General features: G+C 46.0%; 1 protein-coding gene across 1 annotated transcript in view; it reads right to left on the bottom strand.

Moving 5' to 3' along the window:
- The window catches only part of AKNA (AT-hook transcription factor), a 46,780-nt gene that overhangs the window by 7,462 nt on the left and 15,469 nt on the right, over positions 1–23,849 (bottom strand). The window contains exons 4-17 of the mRNA XM_006890716.1: positions 22,758–22,914; positions 21,862–22,016; positions 19,385–19,444; positions 17,994–18,121; positions 17,290–17,497; positions 14,124–14,269; positions 13,854–14,036; positions 8,828–9,074; positions 7,823–7,929; positions 6,935–7,146; positions 4,480–4,639; positions 2,596–2,772; positions 806–921; positions 86–232 (exon numbers count right to left, since the gene is read on the bottom strand). Coding sequence (XP_006890778.1) covers positions 86–232; positions 806–921; positions 2,596–2,772; positions 4,480–4,639; positions 6,935–7,146; positions 7,823–7,929; positions 8,828–9,074; positions 13,854–14,036; positions 14,124–14,269; positions 17,290–17,497; positions 17,994–18,121; positions 19,385–19,444; positions 21,862–22,016; positions 22,758–22,914 — 2,203 coding nt within the window. The remainder of the gene's footprint in view (positions 1–85; positions 233–805; positions 922–2,595; positions 2,773–4,479; positions 4,640–6,934; positions 7,147–7,822; positions 7,930–8,827; positions 9,075–13,853; positions 14,037–14,123; positions 14,270–17,289; positions 17,498–17,993; positions 18,122–19,384; positions 19,445–21,861; positions 22,017–22,757; positions 22,915–23,849) is intronic.

Here is a 23,849-nt window from a genome sequence, read left to right as displayed (position 1 = left end):
CCCGCTGGGTAAATGGAAAATGTTGCTCATGACAGAAGAGACCTCTCTAGAGATGGCGTTCACTCCGGCTTCCCCCCCAGCCCACCTGTGTAGTGGCCCCGGAAGGTGATTCTGTCTGGCCTTCCACTGCTGTCCCTTCCTCTCTCTCTGTCCCGAGCTGTCCGTGAGCTGTCCTTGGTAGTCCTGCTCTTCTCAGAGAAGAGTTGGGGGGAGGCTGGTTCAGATTCAGAGGCTGAAAGCAAAAGAGACGGGATCAGAGAAAGTCAGGGTGTGGGAGCCACACAGCTCAGTGAGGTGCTGGGGCAGATGCCACTGGGGTTTTCAGCCCAGATCTGCTCTTTAGTGACAGCAGTTGACAGAAAGGGCATGTGGGCTTTGAACTGAGTGCTAGCTTTGTACGTCCTGTGTCAGGTATCGTCATGGCAGCCCCGTGAGGCACACACTGGTCTTACTGCACTGTGCTGGGGTCTTTAACTGCTCAAAACAGGTAAACAGCCTGGTCAAGGTCACCAGGTCCAGAAGGAGAAGTGGGGTGAAGCCTATTACTCAAGCTAGGCTCCTAGCTCCTCACTATAGGACTTCCTGGGCTCCAGTGTTCTTGCCTGCAGCATGTGGATGATATGATTCTCTTGCAGGGAAGCAGAGGGCTACATGCAGCAGGGTGCAGAACAGGAACAGGGTAGCTGTTATTCAAATCACTATAATTGCCTCTATAACCAAAACCACATAAACTTCTCCTTTAAGGAAGTTGCTGTAGTCCCAGGCTGTGGTCTCCAGAAATCAGCCCTGGTAGGTGGTCACTTACTTAGGGACAGGTGGGACACCTCCCGAGGCACTGAGGAAGACCGGGCTCGCCTCCTGCCTGTGAAGACGGCTTGCTCTGCACCTTCAGGCTCAGAAGACAACCTCTCTGTGGATTTACTAGCAAAAGGCAAAGAAAGACAGTGTCAGTGGACAGCTTACTTTTATGCAGCCTTCAGATTTTATTAGGAAAAAGGTCAACCTGGAGAAATACTTCCAGTATAAGGGAGGAAGACATGGAAGCCAAGATCGAAGACTCTGAAGTCTGGTTTATAGAAAATAGCCCTGAATCTCTCTGATACCCAGTCTCTTCATCTATTAAATGGAGATAAGAATGACTCCTTTAAAAACAAACAAAAAAAACCCCAACAACAAAAACCCCACGACTCCTTTAGAGAGTTGCTGAGAGGATTAGTTAGGTAATGTCTATTAAAACCCTCCTGTAATTCCTCCCAAAATAAAATACTAAAAATATGTTAGTTCACTTTATACAATGCAACTCACTGTATCAAGTCAGTACTGACTCATAGCTGACCCTCCAGTGGGTTTTCAGAGGTTGTAAATGAAACAATAGGAGATGGCCATCTGTCTACTGAGGAGCAGCTGGTGGATTTGAACTGCCTGCCTTTGAGTTGGCAGCACAAATCTTCACCCACTAGGCCATCAGAGCTTCCTGACTTTATAAGCCATCATTATAAATGAACAAGAATTAAGTGGATGAATGGAAGGGCCAGCACTGCTGAAACTTTCCAGCTCTTCAGCTGATGGGGGGCTCAGGCATAGTCATTGTATTGTGCTTTATTATGAACATGTACGTTTATATTTTATTTTGTGCATCAAACACTACTTATTAAAAAATGCAAGCAATTGTTCACAATATCAAAGAGATGGAAGCGACCCAAGTGCCCATTAACAAATGAATGGATACATAAGCTGTGATATATTCACACAATGGAATACTACACATCACTGAAAAACAAGGAACTAATAAAATATTATGCAAAATGGGTGACCCCGGAGGACATTATGCTGAGAGAAATATCTCAGTCCCAAAAAGACAAATACTGCATAATACCACTGTTACAAGGTGATAAGGACTTACATGGGGGTTGGAAACTTAAGAAAAGAGGGAATAAATAATGAGCACTGCGTTGAAACAGATAAGGGAAAGAACTGTCTAAAAGAAATATATGATTAGGTATTATTTGCATGGCAACAGTCCAGAATAAGAGCTGCATAGCAAGTGGACTGAGGGTGGAGGGAGGGAGGAAACTGTGCAACAATGAAAGAATCTTTTTAAAGAGAAAAGCAAACTGGGGAGGGGGTTGTAGGGAGGAAAATGTGCAACAATGAATAAATGAATGGAAATAAAAGGTTTCTGTAAACTTCTGTTAAAATTTCAAGAAAAAGAGCTCTTGTAGCCTAGTGGCAAGAAGCTGCACTGCAGTCCCAGAGGTATGTGGTTCAAATCCACCAGACGCTCTGTTGGAGAAGGAGGGGCAGTCTACTCCTGTACCAGTCAGATCCGATTGGATGGAACACACAAAAACTAATAAAAGTTTTTTTAAAAAGTAAATAAAGTCTTTACAAAAAAATCTTGAAAGTGCCAAAATCTTTAAAAAAAAAAACCAAGGGAAAAAATAAAAAAGTAAATAAAAAATGCAGGCATGAATGGATGGTTATGTGAACTGGTATGGCAGTGTCTGGGTCTACACATCTGAAAGAAGGCTAGAGAAAGCCAGGTCTGTCTTTTGTAGCTACCATCAAAGTACAGAGAAGTTTGGGGTTACCTACCTGCCAGAGTGGGTGCCCCCCGCAACTGAGGAATCTGCTAGGCGATCCCGGGCCCGGGTGGGGCGGGTAGAGGAGGATGCTGGGAGCGTCAGGCTGGCCTGCGATGGCCGGTGCAGGCTGTCCTCCAGCTGCAGGCGAAGCCGGGACACCTCCTCTTGCAGCTCTCGGATGGCCTGGCTGGGGTGAGGGTGGAGACAGACACAAAAGCTGCACAGTGAGCAGGGCTGCAGTTACCCCAAGAATGCTGCCTGGACCCAGTGGCAGCCTTGGCCTCTCAAAGCCTCCAGGCCCAGCTGAGCAGGCTAAGGCTCCCCTTCTCTGCTATGATGATTCCAGAACGTTTCTATGTACCTGCTTTTCTAGCCATACCATTTGATATCCTCCTGGGTTCAGGACAAGCCTTCCTTTGAGGTTTACACATCCCAGATTCAGGGCCTCTGTTTAGCTGTTGTGACACATCAGTGACAAGTTCTCAGATGCAGAATATAGAGGACAATGATTGATGTTCCACTCTGAAGTTTGCCCTCTGGCCTGCCTGAGTCCCTGGACAGCCCTTCTTCCTCTTCCTCTATCTGCAGAAGCCCTAACCATCCTTCCTGTCTTTGCTCAGTCTCTTCCCCCAAGACTTCCACTGGGGTGTTCCTGCCTACCGCTCCATCCTGGCAGAAGGTGTTTGTCTTTCCAGGCCACCAGCTGACCAAAAGCAAGTCTTTCCCATCTTAGAGCTCATGGGACTCTGGCATCTCCCAGGTGCTCAGGAAAGGCCAGGTGCTGGGTTTCAAGAAGGAGCAAAGTGCTGGGCATGAAGAGAGGACATGGAGGCCCCACAGGGTGCTTCCTGCCACCAATGGGACTCAGGGGGGCAATGAGAGCATGCTGGGAAATGCAGGGCACCAAATCCAGCTAACTCTCTTACCTGCAACCTCTTATCTGCATCTAGATGGCAAATACTCTCTGGATTTCTCTTCTTTCTGAATCTTTAAGGCTTCTTTCTATGGACAGTGCTGGCATCACGTGCAGGCAATCCTATCCCCTCACCTCTTCATAAAACAGAGCCCCTCAACCCTGAAAGGTGGACACTGGACTCAGCTTGGCGGCCTCAAGGACTGGTGCAGGCTCTGTGTCTCTTCCTTAGGCCAGCTCCAAGTGGAGGAGCTCCTGGTGGGGTCAGTTCTGGCCTGGGGATCCCTGGAATACAGTATCTCCTGCTGCCAGCTCCAGCGAACATGAGCTCTCAGAGAAATGTGGCAGAAAGAGAGGAGGCATCTATTTGCCTATGCCCCAGCATGCCCTGCATCTAAGGGCAGTTTGTTACCTTGGCGATCTCCAGGGAGACATTGTTGGGGTTTCCAAGGCGAACCATGAGGTCGAAGAGGGGGTGGAGAAAGAACTCCCACCCCTACTTAACTCCTGGAAAGGAGGGCTGAGCGCAGGGCCCTGCAGGACCGGAGGGCAGCAGCTCTGGCTCTCTCTAGAGGTGGAGTCCGTTAAAGATGGGTTTTATGAGACTTGGGGCTTAAGAGGACAAGTTTGTGTCACTTCCTTTCACAGGATTTTTTTAATCAAGATCTCAGACTTCCTGTCTTAACTCTTTACTGAGTGCCAGCTGACATTTAAAACCCATCTGCTGACACTTTAAAACTCATTGTCCCAAGCAAACTTGCTCCTCGTTGCAGTTCCCATCTCCACGTATGACATCAGCATTCAACTGGCTGGCCAGCCAGAAATCAGAGTCATTCCACAAGTCTGCTTTCCTGATCACCCTGAAAAGTTAATCAATGACCAAGATCCACAGATGTCCCCTCCCTGACAACTCTTCTCAAACGTATCACTCCTTGTCTGTATGACTAATTATACCCTGTCTCTCCCAAATATTCAACTTACTCTCGGCCTGTCCTGGTTATAAGGAAGCTGGGGGTGGTTTCTGTTGGCCTGGGGGTCGGTGGGGCAGCTGCATGTGCTGAGGTGGGGGATGGGTTAAGTGCTTGGCTGGGGTGACGCTGTTCAGAAATTCGCCTTCTCCCCTTGAACTCCAAAGATGGGCCTGCCAGAGAAGCAGAGAGAAGACCAAAGTGAGGTGACAGAGAGGACCCTTAGTTGTTAAGGTTACAAATGTAGTTCCTGAGGACATCAAGAAACCACTGACCCCAGAACCAGGAGATGTAGTCTTTTGCTAAGGAACTGGGGTGTTAAATTGGGCTCACTGAGCCATTTCTAACCAGAACTCCTCCAGCTGTCCACCATTCAAACATCAGCTCTAAGTCATCAAGACTGCACTCTCTGCTAAGAGCTAATCACCTCCTCCTGCCTTGGGCTCCCCCAGACTCTGTCATACATCTCAACATATAGTCCTAGGACTGGCTTGGTCCATCTATGTGCCCCTGAAATGGCACGTGTGTGTTCGGTACATCTTTGTATGTGTGTGTCCTACCTTTACATGGCCACTCACGCCTTTACACATATGTGCTCATACCTTTGCCTTTGTGTAACCTGGAGAAACAACGATAGTTATAGAAAGGCTTCAGGCCTTTTGTTCACAGGGTCGCTATGAGTTGTGCTCTACTCGAGGGCAATCAACAACAACAGTCACATCTCTGTATATGTGTTCACACCTTTGCACATGTGTGCTCACACCTTTGCAAGTATGTCTGTTTCTGAGGAGAGTTTTCCTAAACAACTTTTCAAAGAGGTCAGTGATCAAACAGAAAGAACTTGTGTGTGAAGAACAATGAACGTGCAACAGGATGCATCCATATAAAGTAATGCAACAACCTCGCTGAATCAAGAATTACACTGAGTGATAGAAGCCAATTCTAAAAGGTCACACATTGTGAGATTCCATTTATACCACATTCCTCAAATGACTAATGTGCAGAGACGGAAACAGATGAGTGGTTGCCAGACATGAAGGAGAGGAGGTGGGGCAGGAAGGATGTAGCCCATTTATCAAAGGGCAACAGGAAGGATCCTTTCGATGATGGAGATGTCCTGTATCTTGACCATGTCCCCATCATCCCCCTAGTTGTGATGCTGTGCCTTAGATCTGTAAGATGCCGTAATTGTGGGAAACTGGGTAAATAAATGGCCCATGGAAGCTCGATATATTATTTCTTACAATAGCATGTGGATCTATAATTATCTCAAAAAGTAAGGTTTAATTAAAAAAACTAAAAACAAAACTTTTGACTGATGAACCTTAAAAAGAGGCAAAACTGATTTGCCGTGTAGAAGTCAGAATACTGGCTCCTGTTAGGAGGGACAGGCTTCCAAGACTCACACTCTTAGTCTAAGTGGGTTTCACAACTCCGCTCAACTCACTGCCATCAGTGGGAACTGACACCAGCTGACCCTCCAGTGGGTTTTCAGAGGCTGTAAATTGCGTGGGAGGAGATGGTGCATCTTTCTTCTAAGGAGCAGCTGGTGGATTAGAACCATGTACGGCGTAACTCCTTGTCACTAAGCCACCAGGGCTCCATGACCACTTTATGAAAACCCAATCGCTTATATTCTTTTCTGTATGTTAGTTTTAGTTCAGTGCAAGTCCACATAAACTTCCATATCCATATATAGGCGTAAACAGACAGGCACACATGTTGGCGCAGGACATGGGCCAGCAGTTCTACACCAAAACATTTCAAGAGATAATTTTCAGCAGACTTTCTTTTATTCCCTTTGTCCACACTGTAATTTCAGGTGCAGTAGTGGCTCAGTGGTATAATTCTTGCCCTCTATGTCGGAGACCTGGGTTCACTTCTTGGTGAATGTATTTCATGCATAGTCCTTAATCACCTGTCAGTGGAAGCTACTATGAAGCTAAACAGGCTTGAGCAAAGCTTCCAGATTAAGTCAGACTAGGAAGAAAGTCCTGGCAATGTATTTTCAAATCCCAGCCCATGAAAACTCAAAACAATTTGATTCCATTTATATATGGATGGGGTCATTGTGAACTAAGGTTGACTTAGCAGCACCTAGCATCAACATTTTTAAATTTGCCTATAATTAACCTACATATGCTGTATCCTAAAGGGTAGTAGTAGAGAGAGTTTTGTGTAGGGAGCTACACTGCTGAACCAAAGGTTTAGAACTTCTCTAGTGGTTTGAACCCACCAGCATCTCTGAAGGACAAAGATGAGACATCTCCTCCCCTGTCATTTACAGCCTCTGAAAACCCGCTAGAGGGTCAGCTGAGTCAATGCCAGGCCCCGTGGCAATGAGACTGACTGACTGAAAAGAGAATATAAGGTTTGGAGGTGTCAGGTTTTGTGAGGGTGTTTTTATTTTTTTTTAATCCATGTAGTCAGACCACCCATGATGCTAGTGTCCAGATTTGTCCACTTACCCGTCTCTCCCACTAATGCCCGCTCTGGGTGAAAGCTGGGCGCCTTCTGCTGGTGGGGATTGCCCGTGCTGGAGAGGTGCCTCTGGCCTTGGCTTTTGGGTGTGTTGGGCTCGGTAGCAGTTCTGGAGGCCTGAGGAACCCTGGTCTGGGAGTGGGAGGCTCCATCCTGGGGCACAGATGCAGTGAATGACTGGGATGAAGTCCCTGGGGTGCTGAGGAACAACAGAGGGATAGACAGTGACCTAACACAGGCCATTCCACTTGTTAAATCAATGAGTTATCAGCATTCAGGCTTCTGGCAAGACAATTTCCTTGAGGCTGTACCTCTATAATGTACTCATTTGTTTATAAACTGCATACCTGTACATTTACCAACTAATATATGAACACTAATACAGTTGATTAAGTTAATTTTTTTCTAGACAGCACAAAGGGAAATAGAATTTCAAGCACTTTCCTGCAGGCACCTGGCTTTGGAGGCCACCAGTCTACACAAGACCTTAAGCATGTCACCCCATGCCTGCAACCCCCCCTTCCTTCTGTGTTCATTCCTGTCTAGCTTTTAAATCATGTAGCCACCATGTCTGCCCTCTGCCTTTGCCTTCTGTTCACTTCACACTATTTTCCTTTCAGTGTTTTCTTCCTTCACTTATCCACCTATTTCTTTTAACAAATATTTCTTTCCTGGCCAGTCACTAATTGACTCAGTGACACCGGGCAAGTAATTTCTGCTCTCTGAGCCCTTGTTCTCTTCTGTCAAGAAAATGGGCCAGCTAACTATCATTGGAAGATGAAGTGAGGTCTGACTCAGAAGAGAGGTTATCACATGTACTTGGATTCCATGGCCCATGGGCATGGATTAAACAGGGCGGGAGTCCCCGGGAATACCTGATGTAGGAGAGGCGGTGCTCTGGGGTCTGAGTGACGGGTGACACTCTGCTGGTTTCTGAGCCCACAAAGCCACTGTCTGTCTCCGGGGATGCCATCCAGGGCTCCTGAAAGAGGTTGTATCCCTTTAAGTCACAGAAATGTGCCCAAGGCAGTAACTAGGCCTCACACTCCAAAGATTCACAGACACTCTGTGGAGGCTGACCCAGCTGCCAACAACTAGATACAGACCATGAGGGTTCTCAGGCCCTCATGCCCCAGCATGGACACTGGGCTGACAGCAGGGACTGCATGGCTGAGGAGTAGGGGCTAGAGACCCTGGGAAAAGTGACTATCATCAATTTCCTGAGGTGAGGAACAGAAAGAGGAAAGAGGTGTAAAGGACACAAAGAGAATGAAGCCAGCTGTCCTCAAGAGGTTCGAGATTCCTTCTCACAAGCTCATTAGGGCTATGGAGGGTCCCTGGACCTGGAACCCAGAGGCAGAGAGAACCCAAAACCCATAGGCAGAGAGAGGAGAAGAGAGGAGGAGAAGGGAGGGGAGGGGAGGAAAGGAGAAAGGGAGAGAGAGAATGTGTGTTTGTGTGTACATGCATATATCTGCTTTATTCTGTGAATGGATCTAAAGTATAAGTCAATTTTCACAGTGGTCTGTGATCCTACAACGGTTCAAGGATCACTGCTGTAATGAATGGCACAAATAGGATACCGTGTCAAGACCTAGTCACCTACCTGTCATAAGGAGATTCAGAGAAACACAGGCAATGGCCACAGGTGGTCAGGGGAAGGACAAGAGCCCCTGGAAGAGGGATGGGCTGGGTGTGGGGACTTGGCAATGAGGTGGCTGCGGGAAGAATGCTGAGTACTGAGCAAGGCTGTGCATAGCAGGTAGGTGAGAGGCAGTCTTTCCCAGAAGGAATGGAATGAGCAAAGGGCTAGAGGCAGTAAGTTCCAGATGACTCAGGGAATAGCCCTGAGGTCCCTCGGCCCCCATGTGGACACTTACCTCCAGGTGGGTCACAGCAGCATGGCGGAGAGACTTCTGGGGAAGGCGTTCAGAGATGCCACTTCCCGCCAAACTGGCCATACTGCTCTGGTGCGACACTGTAGACTTGGTGGCCTGAGGGGGGTCTGGCATGCCAGGGCCTGGAGGGTCTTTCTTGGTATTGCCCAGGCCTGGAGGGCGTCTATCTCGAGGCATGGATTTCTGTAAACTTGATGGCTTCAGAGACACCATCCTCTCCACGGGCTCTCTGGCAGGAAAAGAGAAGCATGCTAACCCTGAGGCTTGGCATGGGCTGGAAAGCCTGAGCCTGGGATCAGCTGGTCTCAGGAACCAAGTAGTCCAGGGAAAAAGCTCCAAGTCAGGCACCAGCTGCACATCCTGGTTCTGCTGTGTGACTCTGAGCAAGTTGCTTCCCCTCTCTGTGCCTCACTTTTCTCCACTCTGTGATGCCAACACAACCCTTCCAACATACCACAGGGGGCGCTGTGAGAATGAAAAAGCAGCATTTCCCAGGCTTCTGGAATTTGCATACCATTGTCCCCTTTCCAGCCATTTCTATAAATGTCAATCTATTTTAAAACACTACTTCATTAAAAATAGATCAGTATTTCATGTTACAAATAGAGAGTAACTTTAAAAATAAATACCAGACTTGGGGAGCACTGAATTTTTATCTGGCTGATGGTAAAATTTAGAAATGGATAGTCACGATAGTTAAACAACATGATGAAAGTAATGTCAGGGAATAACTGTTATGTATAAAAATGCTGAAATGACAAAATATTTTGTGATTATCTATCTATCTATCTATCTATCTATCTATCTATCTATCTATCTATCTAATCTAATCTATCTATCCATCCATCCCAATCCCAAAGGCCTGAAGGTCTAATTCAGCAGGTGCTTTGTGGGAGAAAGCTGGACAATCTCCTTCTGTGTGATTTACAGCCTCTGAAAACCCACTGGAGAGCCAGCTCTGAATTGGTTCAGACTCCACGGTACATAGTAACAACATCTATGTCTCTCTACATATATATTGAAATGTCAAAGCAACAAGGTTTTGTTGGGTTTTTTTTAAAATGTTATATAATATACTTCAAGCCTGGAAGCAGGTGCAGCGTCACTTCCGAAATGGCTTGCCTCTGGAAACTATGTACAAACAGTGCTCAGGCCTTTTGTTCATAGGGTCGCTATGAGTTGTCTATGACTCGACGGCACCAAACAACAACAACAACAACAACATAATATACTTCAAAATAACAAGCCTTCGTAAAACCCTATGTCCAACAGAGAACACTTAGAGCAGACTAGTAGATGTGACACCTGAGATTGAACCCTTGAATTTAGAAACAAATGAGGAGGAACAATTGTAAGTAGACACTAGTGATTGGAACGTGGAATGTGAGAAGCATGAATGTAGGAAAACTGGACATTGTTAAGATCATAAATATTTCACACAATGGGATATTACGCTACATTGAAAAACAAGGAACTCATGAAATATCATTCAAAACGGGTGACCAAGGAAGACATTATGTTGAAGGAAATATCTCAGACACAAAAGGACAAATACTGCATAGTTCCACTGTTGTAAAACAGGACTGACCTTGGGGCTGGGAAGAGACTGAGAAAGATGGGATAAATTATGTATTCTGCATTGAAAGAGATGAGAGAGAGAACTGTTTAAAAGGGATATAAGATTAGGTATTATTGTAATGACAGGAGTCCAGAATGAAGGCTGCATCGTGGAGTGGACTTGGGGGCAGGGGCAGGGGGTGGGGGGAGAGAGAGAAAGAGAGTGCAAATATTGCACTAGAGACCCAAGAAGCCAAAGTAAAGAGAAGAAAGCAGGATGTTAAGGGGCAGAACAGAAGATTTCAAAGAACAGCTCAGGAAGACAAAGCAAAATTCTATAATGAAATGTGCAAAGAGCTGGAGTCAGAAAATCAAAAGGCCAAAATTCACTAGGCATTTCTTAAGCTGAAGAAACTAAAGAACAAATTCAAGCATCAAACTGCAATACTTAAGATGCTATGGGCAGAATACTGAAAGATCCAGTGTTAAAAGAAGATAGAAGGAGTATTCAGAGCCACTCTACCAAAAAGAATTGGCTGACACAGAATAATTTCATGAAACTACATATGATCAAGAGGCAGTGGTGATAAAGGAGGAAGTTCAAGCTACTCTGAAGGACTCGGCAAAAAAAGGCCCCAGGAATTGATAGAATACCAATTGACCTATTTCGGGAAACAGATGCTGCCCTGGATGTGCTCACCAGGTTGGGCCAAAAAATCTGGAGGACAACTACCTGAACTATTGACTAGAAGAGACCCATATTTATTCCTATTCCAAAAAAAAGTGACCCACAGAGTGTGAAAATTATCAAATCAGTAATATCACATGCAAGCAAAATCCTGCTGTAGATTATCCAAAAGGTACATTGATAGAAAACTACCAGAAATACAAGCTGGATTTAGAAGAGGCTGTGGCCCAGGGACATTAATACTAATATCACATGGATCTTAGTAGAAAGCAAAGAGTATCACAGGAATGTCTGTGTTCCATTGACTGTGCAAAGGTATTTGACTGTGTGGATCATAATAATTTGTGGCTAACCTTGAGAACAATGGGAATGAATCCCAGAACACTTGATTGTGCTCATGAGAAACCTATACTTGGACCAAGAAGCAGTTCTCAGAACAGAGCAAGGGAACACTACATAGTTCAAAATCAGGAAAGGCGTGTGTCTGTGATGCACTCCTGTCTCCATACCTTTTCAATCTATGTGCAGAACAGATCATTTGGGAGGTTGGGTTTTATTAGGAGGAATGTGACACCAAGATTGGAGGAAGACTCCTCAACAACCTGCAATATGCAGATGTCATAGCCTTGCTTGCTGAAACTGAGGAAGACCTGAAGCACTTGTGGCAGAAAGTAAAGGACTATAGTTTTTAATACGGACTGAAGCTCAACATCAAGAAGAAATAGATTCTCATTACAAGGCCAAATGGCAGCATCATGATAGAGAAGAGACTGAGGTTGTTAACAATATTAGCTTGCTTGGCTCCACAATCAATATTCTGGCACCAGCAGTCAGGAAATCAAAAGATGAATTGCACTGGGGAAGTCTGCTGTCAGGGACCACTTCAAAGAGCTAAAGAATAGAGATGTCAGTCTAGGGAATAATGTATGCCTGATCCAGGCCATGGTCTTCACAATTACTTGCTATGCATCAGAGAGCTGGGATGTGTATGGATGACAGAAAAATGATTGGTGCCTTTGAGTTGTGGTGCTGGAGAAAAGTATTGAACATATCATGGGCTGCCAAGAGAACAAATAGGTCTGTACTGGAGAGGGTGAAACCAAGTTTCTCCTTGGAGGCAAGGATTTTGAAGCTTCACCTCACATATTTGGGGCACATGGCCAGGAGGGACTAGTCCCTAGAGAAGGACATCATGCTTGGAAGGGTGGAGGGACAGCACAGGAGAGGAGAACCCTGGTAAGATGGATTCACGTAGTAACTAGGGAAATAGGGATAGGTGTGTTGGAGTCAGTAAGACTGGCTCGGGATAGGTCAGGGTTCAGAGCTATTGTACATAGGGTCACTATGAGTCACAGGTGACTTGATGGCACATAACAGAACAACAAATATGTATATAAAGATTAAAAATATGCACACCCATGTTTATCACGGCTTTGTTCACAATAGCAAGGAGTTGGAAACAACCCAAGTGCCCATCAACAAACGAATGGATAGAGAAGCTGTGGTATATTTACACAATGGAATTCTGTGCTGCTTTGAAAAACAAGGAACTCATGCAATATTATTCAAAATGGTTGACTCTGGAGGACATTATGCTGAGTGAAATATCTCAGTCACAAAAGGACAAATACTGCATGGTGACACTGTTGTAGAATGGGACAGACATCAGGGTTGGGGTAAGACTAAACTGGATAAATTATGTATACTGCATTGAAACAGATGAGGGAGAGACCAATTTAAAGTGATATAGGATAAGGTATTACGGTTATCACAAGAGTCCAGAATTAAGGTTGCATAATGGAGTGTATTGGGGAAGTGGGGAGAGTGCAGGGGGGATTGTATACCAATGAAAGAATTTTTCTTTTACTTTTCAATGAGACGAGTGAAGGGAGAGGGGAGGGGTGGGCAGGGAAAAAAGTGCAACAATGAATGAATGGAAATCTAAAATCTCTGTAAATGTTCATTAAAATTAATAAAATAAAATTTTAAAAAAAGATTAAAAATAAGTAAGTATATTATGGTACTTTCACATGATGGAATACTAAGCAGCATGCAGGAGCAATGATTTTGCAAATTACTACCTAACTTGGGAGGGTCTAGAGAGCATTATGCTGAGTGAAGTAACTCAGTCACATAAGGACAAATATTGTATGACACCATTATTGTAGAAGGAGTATGAGGATCCAAGGGGGGCGGGAAACAGAGGGGTGAGGATGAGCAGGGGTGGTTAATCATTAGTTTGTACAATTTGATGGGTGGAGAGAGGGGTGGTTGAAGCAAATGGGAAAGATCTGGTATGAAATACAATGTATACTAACTTTATAAATAAACCAGTATTTAAAAAAAAAATGATGAAAAAGGAACTTGAATATAAACTATGTGCAATTTTTAAAAAAGTAAGTATAAGCGGCAGCATGGCCTAAGCTCTGCTTCTGCACGCTCATGTTCTCTCTCTTTAAAGGAGATCGAGAGAGGTGTTAAAATCTTCAGAGCACGAACAGAGATGTTCTCCTTGATGCAATCAGCACTGCAACCAAGAGGGAGAACAGTGTTTTTGAATGTTGCATCCGTCCTACCTGAAATCACGCCCATGTCACCCACAACCCTTTCAGGTGCTGTCCATGGAGTACATTCTAGAGAGCTGCTGAGGACAGGACAGCAATTTCTAAACTATAAAAAGCCATTTAGCCTGCTATGATGACTGCCAGCCCTTCTGCTTGTTTCAGAGCTGGCATGGGGTAACAGGGATGCTGGCTGACATACCTGAGTGGGGAACCATGACTTCTCTCAGCCTGTCTCTGGAGCTGTTTGGAGGTGAACCTGGTGGCCTCTCCTTTCCCTGCAGGTAGAGTCAGCCCATCTGCTCCTGGGGAATGCCTTTGCTCTTCTTCCTCATCCTCTTCCTCTACCATCATGGCTTCCGGAAGGGACTTCATGCTGATGTACCTGCAGAGAACACAGATAGGCATGACCTCTGGTCAGGACGGGTGGCCACCTTGGCTGAGGCAGCTGTCCTTGCTCCTGGGGACTCACCGCTTCAGGAGGCCATGGAAATCTTGCTCCATCTGCAGTTCCTTGTGCCTGAGCGGGGTCTGGAACCTGCCCTCCAGCTCCCCGCTTACAGAGCTCACGTCCACGTCCACGTGCAAAGAGCAGGGATCAGTCACAGTAGTGGGGGGCTGGGGAGCAGAAAGATGGAGGGGCAGAGATTCCGTTAACACCACTTTCAAAGCACCAACCTTGTGCCGGTATCTTGCTTTGTGATGAGAACTGGGAGACAGATTAGACTCACTAACTCTACCACGCTTTTGTTGTTGTTAGGTGCTGTCAAGTCGAACATGACTCAAAGTGACCCTATCTAGAAACAACCGGTGTGTACCCTGCCCTATCCTGTGCCCTCTTCACAATCTCTGACATACTCAAGCCCATTACTGCAGTCACGGCACCAATCCATCTAGGGGAGGGTCTTCCTCTCTTTTGCTGACTGTTCAGCTTTCCAAGTACGATGTCCTTCTCCAAGGAATAACCTCTCCTAGAGACATGTTCAAAGCATGTGAGGCAAAGCTTTGTTATTTTGCCTCCAAGGAGCACTCTGGTGTACCTTCTCCAAGACATATCTGTTTGTTCTTTTGACAGCCCATGGGATGATCATTACTCTTTCCCAACATCATAATTCAAAGGCATCAATTCTTCTGTCATCCCCCTTCACTGTCCAGCTGTTAGATGCACAGCAAGTTGATTGAAAAGACCATGATCTGAATCAGACACACCTTTGTCCTTAAACTGAGCATCACTGCTCCTCAATAATTTGGAGAGGTCCTGACTACAGATTTACCCAGGGCAATATGTCTTCTGATGCTTTTAGACACGAGGAAAAATGTGAGAACTGGATATGTGAACAGCAGTACTGGCTCCTATTTAAAGATTAAGCACCTACAAGGTAATAGGCATGGTACTCACAAAAATCCCACTAGTACACGCGGTTATGACAACACATCATATGACGGGTCACCAAGGTTCAACGAAGTAGAATGATTTGCCAAAAGTCCCATAGAGAAAGTGGCAGAGTTGGTATCTGAACCCAGATTTCCTGGCAGAAACATGTCTCCTGAGCCCTTTCCAAGATGGCCACTCTCATTGACAAAAGCACCTTCTTGGAGGAGGAGGTGGGAGGAGGGGAGATTATCAAGATTTTAGCTCTTAAGTTTTTGTTCCTTAGTACATGAGATACCTTCAGAAGAATTTCTATACCCTCTGAAGCAGAGCAGAGTGGAAGGACATTTTCTCCAAATCACTGGGCCACCAAGACCTCATCTGTCATGGATATTCCACTGATAGTCCGCTTTCCCCTACTCCAGTCCTCACCAGACAAGTCCTAACAGCACAGACATCAAGGAGCCTGGAGGCACAGCAATCCCCATACCACCACCCGGTGTGGCGTCTCTAAGCTTAGTTTCCTCAGCTGCAAAGTGAAATGGTAATTGTCACTCGTGAGTGTGGCAGGGCCTGAAGAGAATTCTGCAGAGCACCTTCAATGTTCAATGCTTATTTGAGATACTTTTCATCTTTGCAAATGGCTCCATCATCCATCTGGTTCTAGAAGCTGAAAGCCTAGTCTCCCTTCCCTGTCGTCATTCCAAGTACAATCAAATGTACCTTCTAAACCTCTCCCAAGTTCACATACATCTCTCAAGTTCACATACATCTCTCCATTTGTCTGGCACTGATATGGGTCACAATAACCCAAAAGTCATTGATTTCCAATCAGAATGGACTCCTAGCAGATGCTACATTGGGTTTTCAAGTCTGTAAATCATATGGGAGGGGACTGTCCATCTTTCTCCTGTGGAGCAGCGGGTGAATATGAACTGTGTGCCTTTGGGTTGGCAGCCCAACTTCTTATCCACTATGCTACTGGAACTTCCTACAGGTTACAATAGCAGCCTTTCATCCTTCAATGTCACCTTACTTAGAGAAACCCCTGCAGAGTTTACAACCACACCCTTGATGTGACACCATAACATGTTCTAGCACATAGTTCCTACCTGAGTCAAACCTCAGACAACTATACTTCTCACATTCACATTCCAGCCACAGGGCCTTTGCACAGGCTCCTTGTGTCTGAATGGCTTTCCCCTCTATGCCCAGCTATTCCTGCTTGTTCTTTCAGTATTACTTTCTCCAGCAAAGCTGCTCTGTTTCCCCAAATTCTGTATGTTATTTGATACTCACGTCCGCAGACCTCATAATTCTCTTTCAATGCACTGATAAAAAATTAGAATTAAGTAACTGTACAACTATCTTACATCTTCACCTAAACAGAAAACTCTCTGAGGACAGAACAGAGACTACCTCTTTTAAATCTCTGCCACTTGTATAGGTCCTGGCATTACTATCCCCCCCTGTAATAATGCTACCCCAGAGGAGTATTATTCCCTTAAAAACTAAATACCAGCTATCCTGATTATATGGTTCCGTTTTCCTAGGCTGAGAGTCTGTCTGGGATAGACAGTTTTCAGTGAGCTCATCTCCATGACCAGGGGGAAGCCTCAATATCACCCTCATCTCTTCCTTCCTTCATCCCAGAAAAGTTCCCAGACTCACTTGGCCACACATAGTTTTAATGGAATAGAATAATCTTCATGTGGTAGCCTAGGGGGTGAGGAGCTGCTCTGATAACCTAAGGGCAGGCAGAGTCCACAAGCTGCTACACGGGAGAAAGGGGAGCACTCTCCTGTGTGATTTACTGCCTCTGAAAACCACTGGAGGGTCAGCTAGGAGTCTGCTCAAACTCAGCAGCAATGAGGATTTTCAAATATTTAAAAAGAAATACAATTGAAAGTAAATAAATAAATAAATAATTTTATATAATAGGAAAAATAATTTCAAATATTGAAAAATCTCAAAATATTGGCTGTAGAGGGAGCCCTGGTGGCAGTCTGTAGGGAGTCGCACGGCTAATGCAAAGGTGCAGCTTCTCTGGTGGTTCAAACCCACCAGTGGCTCTGTGGGGAAAGATGGTCAATCTCCAGCGCATGTGCGGCCTCTGAAACCCCATGGAAGGTCAGCTATGAGTTGCTTCAAATTTAGCAGCAAGGAGCCAGTATTTGTCTTGGAGTCCTTAGATGGTATATGCTTTGTAAATATCTGATAACAGAATGAAAGAATAAGAAGCCAACATTGCCGAGCAGAGAATTACCTCAGGGTAGGGGTTCCGGATGGCTGGTGTGAGGGCTTGGATGGAAGGAGAAGGCAGGTTGGATAGGTGGCCAGGGGTAGGTAAGGCCAGCGTGCTGTCCAGTGTGGAGTCTGGCTCTGTTCGCTCAGGCTCCTGCTGGTGCCAATCTAAGCGGTCCTTGAATTCTTCCAGACGATTTCCCAGCTGGAATATCTCTGCTGCCAGCTCCCTAAAACAGGCAGGCATATACTGTGATCCTGGACAGGAACATATCAGATAGACATGGAAGGCTATGATTCAGAGCAGGGGCCACCGCAGAATGTTCTCCTGGGGACCAGTGAGTATCATCGACCACGTTATGTTGGAGACTTGACATAAACAAGATGAAAGAAGCCACCACTGGGAACCATGGGGCCTCATCTCCCCTCTGCCCCAAGAGGCCATGGGACCAGGAGGAAACCCTCCCCTCCAATCCCAGTCTCCTCACTGTCCAGTGAAGGGTTATGTCTCTTATATGCAAGATCCCTTTTCTCACTGCTTTGAGCTCAATGGCACCTACTGGCTCAGATTTCCAGTATTCCACCATTTGGGTATGTTGCTCCCTGCAACAGGGAGCTGTGCTCCTGAATAAGAACTATAAGGGTGGCCACCTCCCTCCTGGTGACCAAGGGAACTGAAGAACTGTCCCAGCTGTCATTCTGGGGCCTCCCAACTCCTGCACGTACCTGCCAGGATCGAATTTCCCTGGTTTCCCCTCAGAGCTGGCAGGCTGCTCAGCCAGGTGTTGGTCCCTGCAGGCCTTCAGGTACTCCTCCTCGAGGGCTGCGTGGGCAGCTTTCAGTCCCTGGAAGCCCTAGGACAGAGCAGAGCAGAACAGAGGATCTGAGTGTCTAGGCTCCAGGCTCTGTCCCTGAGGACAAGATGGTCTGTGGGAGTCACTCTGGGTCTACAGAGAGAGAGTCCCTGGGAGACAGAGGCTGAGGCTGGAACCTCTGGAGTTAGCCTGCCCTTGTCTAGCCCTCCCCCAAGGAGCCCTCTACCACCAGCTGGGCACAGCAGACGTCTGGTTTAGAGCTTTAATGCCAGCTCTCTGGAAGGGGCCAGTGTTTGCCACGGAGACTAAAATCTCAAAATTTACTCCACTGGAACCAACTTAGAGCCTCCTTCCCTTTGGTTTCTGAGATTGTAAATCATTTGAGAGAAGAGTGTGCATTTCAGAGCCCCTGGAGGACTTGAACTGCCACAGAGGTGTGGTCTTGGGGTTAGCAACTCCCCAGTGGCCTAGTGGGTAAAGAGGTCCTCTGCTAAGCCAAAGGGAGATAGTTCAAAATTACGAGCTGCTCTGAGGAAGGAAGATAGCCAATCTTCTCCCATGTGATTTACAGCCTCCAAAAACACACTGGAGGGTCAGCTGTGAGTCAGGTCTGACTTGACACATCAACACTCACTGAGCCACCAGGGCTCAATCATGATCACATAAGGACGCCTAAGTTCTAAAACAATCCAAGTGTCAAAGACTATCTTCAGGTCTGCATAACAACTTGCATTCTCATTCTTGATTTGCAAAACTGTGGGCTGTGGACAGTCAGTCTTGTCTTCAATTCGTACAGACTATCAATACAGACAAAGCCGTCCTGCTATTGCTAATGGTAATTAACATCACTGCGCATTTACTGGAGCATTTTTGGCAAATGGAAGACAAGCAGAAGAGAGAAAGTGTTTTTCTGGCTGCAGATAATTAGCAGGAAGCAGAGAAATGCGCATGACCCTGGAGCTGGGAGCCAGGCAGGAGGTGTCAGGGTCCAGGCCCTGCTGCCTGCAAGCTGGGCTCAGTTCCATCCAGCGACATGCAGGTGATGACTGTAACTGCCTCATTGCATTTGCACAATGGGAAGATGCAATGATGTACATTAATGTACCCAACACACGGCATCACTGCTTAATAAGCGGTAACGACTGTGCTATAATGATTATCATTATGGAAAGCCAGGCAGGAGCTGTTTGTGGTAAAAGGAGTCGCTGTGTCTGGGATTCTCTGGTTTGCAGCAGAAGAGGCTTCAGACTCAGCTGTGGGAAGTGGGAAGCTCTGGGGGCAGCTCCCAAGCTGGGCAGTTACCTTGAGCTGATCCTGCGGTGTGAGATGTCCTGCGGACACCAGGCTTTCAAAGGATTCCACCTGCACATGGAGAGGAAAAGAACACGCCCCATTAACCTGGACGTGGGAAGAAGGCTCCTGCAGAGTCACACATCGATCGTATCCACAATTTGGCAGGAGAAGCTGGGCCTGGTCTTGGGGTGAGGGTGGCACTGGAAGCCAACCCCACCATTGGCCTTGGCCAGGCAGTCCAATGCTTTATAGAGTTTTCAGTGGTTGCATGTTCAGAGTGGAACCTTCCAGGGATGGAGGAAGAGAGAGGAACAGGGCTAACTAATAAGAGGCTCCTTGGAGGCAAGGACAATGAGACTTGGCCTCACAAACTTTAGGCATGATGTTAGAGGGCATCAGTGATCGGGGAAAAAGAGCATTCTAGGAAAAGAAGAGGGTCAGCGGAACAGAGGAAGTCCTGCACAAGAAGGAGTGACAGCGGTCGCAACAACAGACTTGTGCAAGGAGGCGCTCACGAAGACAGCGCAGGACAGGGCAAGGTTCAGATCTGTTATTCCTAAGACTGAGTCGGAGTCAGCTCGGACGACACCTAAAAACAATGACCTCTCTCTGGTAGGGTGCGTCATTGACCGGAGGAGAGCACATCTGTATGTTCTGAACAACTCCAAGATTCACTATCCACTTGAAGGCAAGGCACTGAGCAGTGTGGATAGTGTGTTACCATTTGAAAACAAACAAACAAAAAAATGGAATAAAAATCCCTCAGAACTTATTTGTCTGTGTATGGTGAACTGATAATAATAGTAATACAACAGGGTTCAGGTCTTTCATTCATAGGGTCACTAGGAGTCATCTACGACTTGATGACACTTAATAACATGATGAACTAATTTTAGAAGAAATGGAAGGAAAGCTGGATGTCCAGGGCCAAAGATGAGAGATTTTCTACTGCGTATCTTTTTTTCCTTTTGAACTTTAAACCATGTGAATTCATTGTCTATGCCAAAATAAATATTTACATATAGGACATCAAGAAAGTCAAAGTTCAGTATAGTGTACCTAGTTAGGGAACCTTTCTGTGACTGCACGCGTGTGCACTCAACATTTCTACTTGAAGCTCAGAACACTGGGAGCAGGAAGACTTTAAGGAATTATGGGGCAGAAGGTCAAAGGTGGGAGAAAAGAATTACTTTTCATTAAACCTATGCCTTGTGCCATGTGGATTTTACTATCTGTGTGTTTTATCTATGACAAAAAAAAATAATTGGTAAAAAAAGGCTAAGAACAAATTGAAGGCCCCTTTTTGCAAATAGCCAGTAACATAATAGTATCATAAACTTACTGTAGCTATTACCCTGCTAGGGGTGTTCAGAGGTAGCAAATCACACGGGAAGAGATTGTCCATCCTACTCCCATGGAGCAGCTGGTGGACTCCAACCGTGAGACTCTGGGATTGCAGCACAGCTTCTTACCACCAGGCCACCAGAGCTAGTACTATATGTATATAAAATGTTACATATCGGCATATGTTTACTGTATATAAGTAAATAGATATAATTTATATATCATGTAATGGAAGGTCACAAGAGTTCCCATATAATACTAGTATCACGTGTATAAAATGATACATATTTGCATATGTTTACAATACATACTTACATTATAGCATTTCTACCTTAAGGAGGCCTCAGGTACAGAAAGTGAGCCCTGGTGGACTAATGGGTAAGGAGCTGCGCTGCCAACCCAGGGGCAGATGGTTCAATGAAGTTGTTGGAAGAACAGTGGTGTTTTTCTGAAGGAATTAGTTTGTCCCAGAGGGACACAGTAGTACATGTAACTACCACATTTCCCTTTTTGCATCAACAACAAGGAAGCTGAGAAGCAAAGGGCCGACTCTGGTAAAAGTGTTCAGGGCCTGCAGTTCAGTAAACTGTGTTTACTCATTTCGTCCTAAATTCAAGCTATTTTTTCCCCCTACTCTTACTTCCCCTTTCCTCTAGTGGCCTCACTGTCCTTTCCAGCATGTGTCTGTAACATACTCCTCTTCGTAAGATGCTTTAAAGCACTTTGGGAATGAGGCCAAGTGTGTACCAACAATCGAGGACCAACAATTCAGTTTTTGGACTGTTTGACAAGAATCTAAAGGTGATTTCTCAGATGACATAACTTAGAAAGCGGAGCCATCTAGCCTGAAGAGAGAAATTAGGGTGAAAGTCTATTACTCTCCCAGGATCTTGACGGTGCTGAGTCTTCTTCTAAAGCTGAAAGGAGGCATTCTCAACCACATCTGGAGAGATGAGCTGAGACTAGAGATCAAAGCAAAAGAGGTTAAACTCGACTGTGAGTGGCAAAGAGGAGGCTGGAGCCATGTGGTCTGAGGGTCGGGGAGGGGCCCACATTTACCAGAAGGCTGAGTAACATTCAGCTTTAGGCAGAGAAATGGACAAGCCAGCAATGTCCAAGCAGCCAGGGAGGAGTCCACTCACCTTGGCCAGGAACTGGCTGGTTTGAGAAGTCAGTGTGTGAGTCTGCTCCACTGAGGGCTGGTCCTTCGTGACACCCTGGCTCCCAGGAGGCCACCCTGGGCTGGAGGCACTGGTGGGTGAGGAGGGGCTCTGGCCTTGCTGGGAAGACTGCCACCCTGGAATAGATGACCACTGAGGGCTGGAGTCAAGAGCAGCCCTTCCAGGGGCTACAAGACAATTTTCAATCTCATAACTCCTCCACCATCAACAGCAGCCTGAGCCTGTGGGCACAGCAGAACGTGTCCCAACTAATCCATGAGATCAAGGTTTATGTCTGTCCTAAAGGGCACCTCTTAAAGAAAGGGAACTAAAGCTGGACTTCTGGATGCTGGTTGTTTACTTTTCCCACCAAGCCGAGCCACCTCACTGTGTGGTCATAGAGGGGGTCTAACCTACTAAGAAAGTAGTAGGTTCAAGTCCTGGACTCTCTACATAGGAACTGTGTGACCTGCATGTCACCTCTCTAAGCCTTGGCCATTGTAACTGTCAATGAGAAGACAACAGTATAGGCCTCACCAGGCGGATGTGGGATTGACTGAGATCACAGCTGAAGAGGGCTTAGTGCAAGGCTTGGCCACAATAAGGTTTCTTAATGACACCGTTTTCTGTTAGGGACCTCGCCCAAAACGGCCCAGCTCAAGTGGCTGAGGCAGACCTTGAACAGGCTCCCTTGCTCCACGTGGTATAATGTACTTTCCACTTCTCCACTTGACTTCTTCAAGTCAAAGGTCCCCAAAGAAGGGCTCACTTCACCTTATCCCAACCTGAAGTGACTGTCATCCCAGGGTGGACATAATCCCCAAAGGCAGAATCATGACCAGGTGGGACCCTGAGCCCATGTCCTTTCTCAGACTTACCCGAGACCTCACAGGCCCGAGAGGTTTCTGTGGGGCCTGGCTGCCACTCCGCTGTGCGGGGCTGAGGAATGGTGAAGGACAAGACTTTGCTCCCCTGGGACACTGTCCCCACGTGGACACTATGACTGGGCTGAGGGGGGTCCGAGTACAGGTTCACCTGTGAGAGAGAGGAGGCAGAGGCAGGGCCAAATGAGGGTAGGACAACCCTGCCCACAGCCTCAGCTTCTTTCCTGCCTTCTTTAGGGGTGTGACATGTCTGGGACTGGCAAGAATAAGTCCTGCATTTTAATGAAGTCTTTGGGTGGGCAGCTAAATGCTGGTGAAGGGGTCATATGCCTTTCACTCCCTCTCGCTGGCAATCTTGAAAGAGAAGCATAGTAGGGATTCAGAGAGGTTAAGTGGTGCCTTAAAATCTCCAGTTAATAAGTACTTGAACTAGGATGAAAACCTGCTCTTTATAACCCAAAACACTCTGGCTTCCACTACTAAGAATTTCTATTAATCATAATAATAATTTATAATATGACCAATATGTAAAAGCTCTTTTATTTGAGGATGAAATTATGCTGCAGGTAGCCTAGTCTTTAGAAAGAAGTCTAGAGTCAGGCCGATAACCACAGAAGACCATGTGAAGTGTCACATTTTAGAAGAACCAAATACTACACACTGGTTTAGTCGAGGGATTGGCACATTATGATCTGGTTTTGTAAATGAATTTTTATGAACCACAACCTGATCAGTTGTTTATGTATTGTCTATGGTAGTTTTTGTGCTCGAATGGCAGGGAGGTGCACAGTTGTGACAGAAATTGAATGGCCTCAAAGTTTAAAATATTCACCAGCAGGCCTTTCACAGGAAGTTTGCTGACTTCTAATTTACAGTGTGAGCTCTGCAGACAGATTTGGGGCTCATATCAGGTTGTACTTCCCCTCTTTACGAAGGTCTAAATAAATGACACCATTACTACTAATCAACATCACCGCCACCATCACCATTACTACCAACCAACATCACCGCCACCATCACCATTACTACCAACCAACATCACCGCCACCATCATTACTACCAGCAACATCACTGCCACCATCACCA

This window comes from Elephantulus edwardii, unplaced genomic scaffold (genome assembly GCF_000299155.1).
Source record: "Elephantulus edwardii isolate Elephantulus edwardi_28Jun2011 unplaced genomic scaffold, EleEdw1.0 scaffold00092, whole genome shotgun sequence".
Classification (NCBI taxonomy): Eukaryota; Metazoa; Chordata; class Mammalia; order Macroscelidea; family Macroscelididae; genus Elephantulus; species Elephantulus edwardii.
The sequence above is the reverse complement of the archived record's forward strand: the minus strand, read 5'-3'. Positions and strand labels throughout refer to the sequence as shown.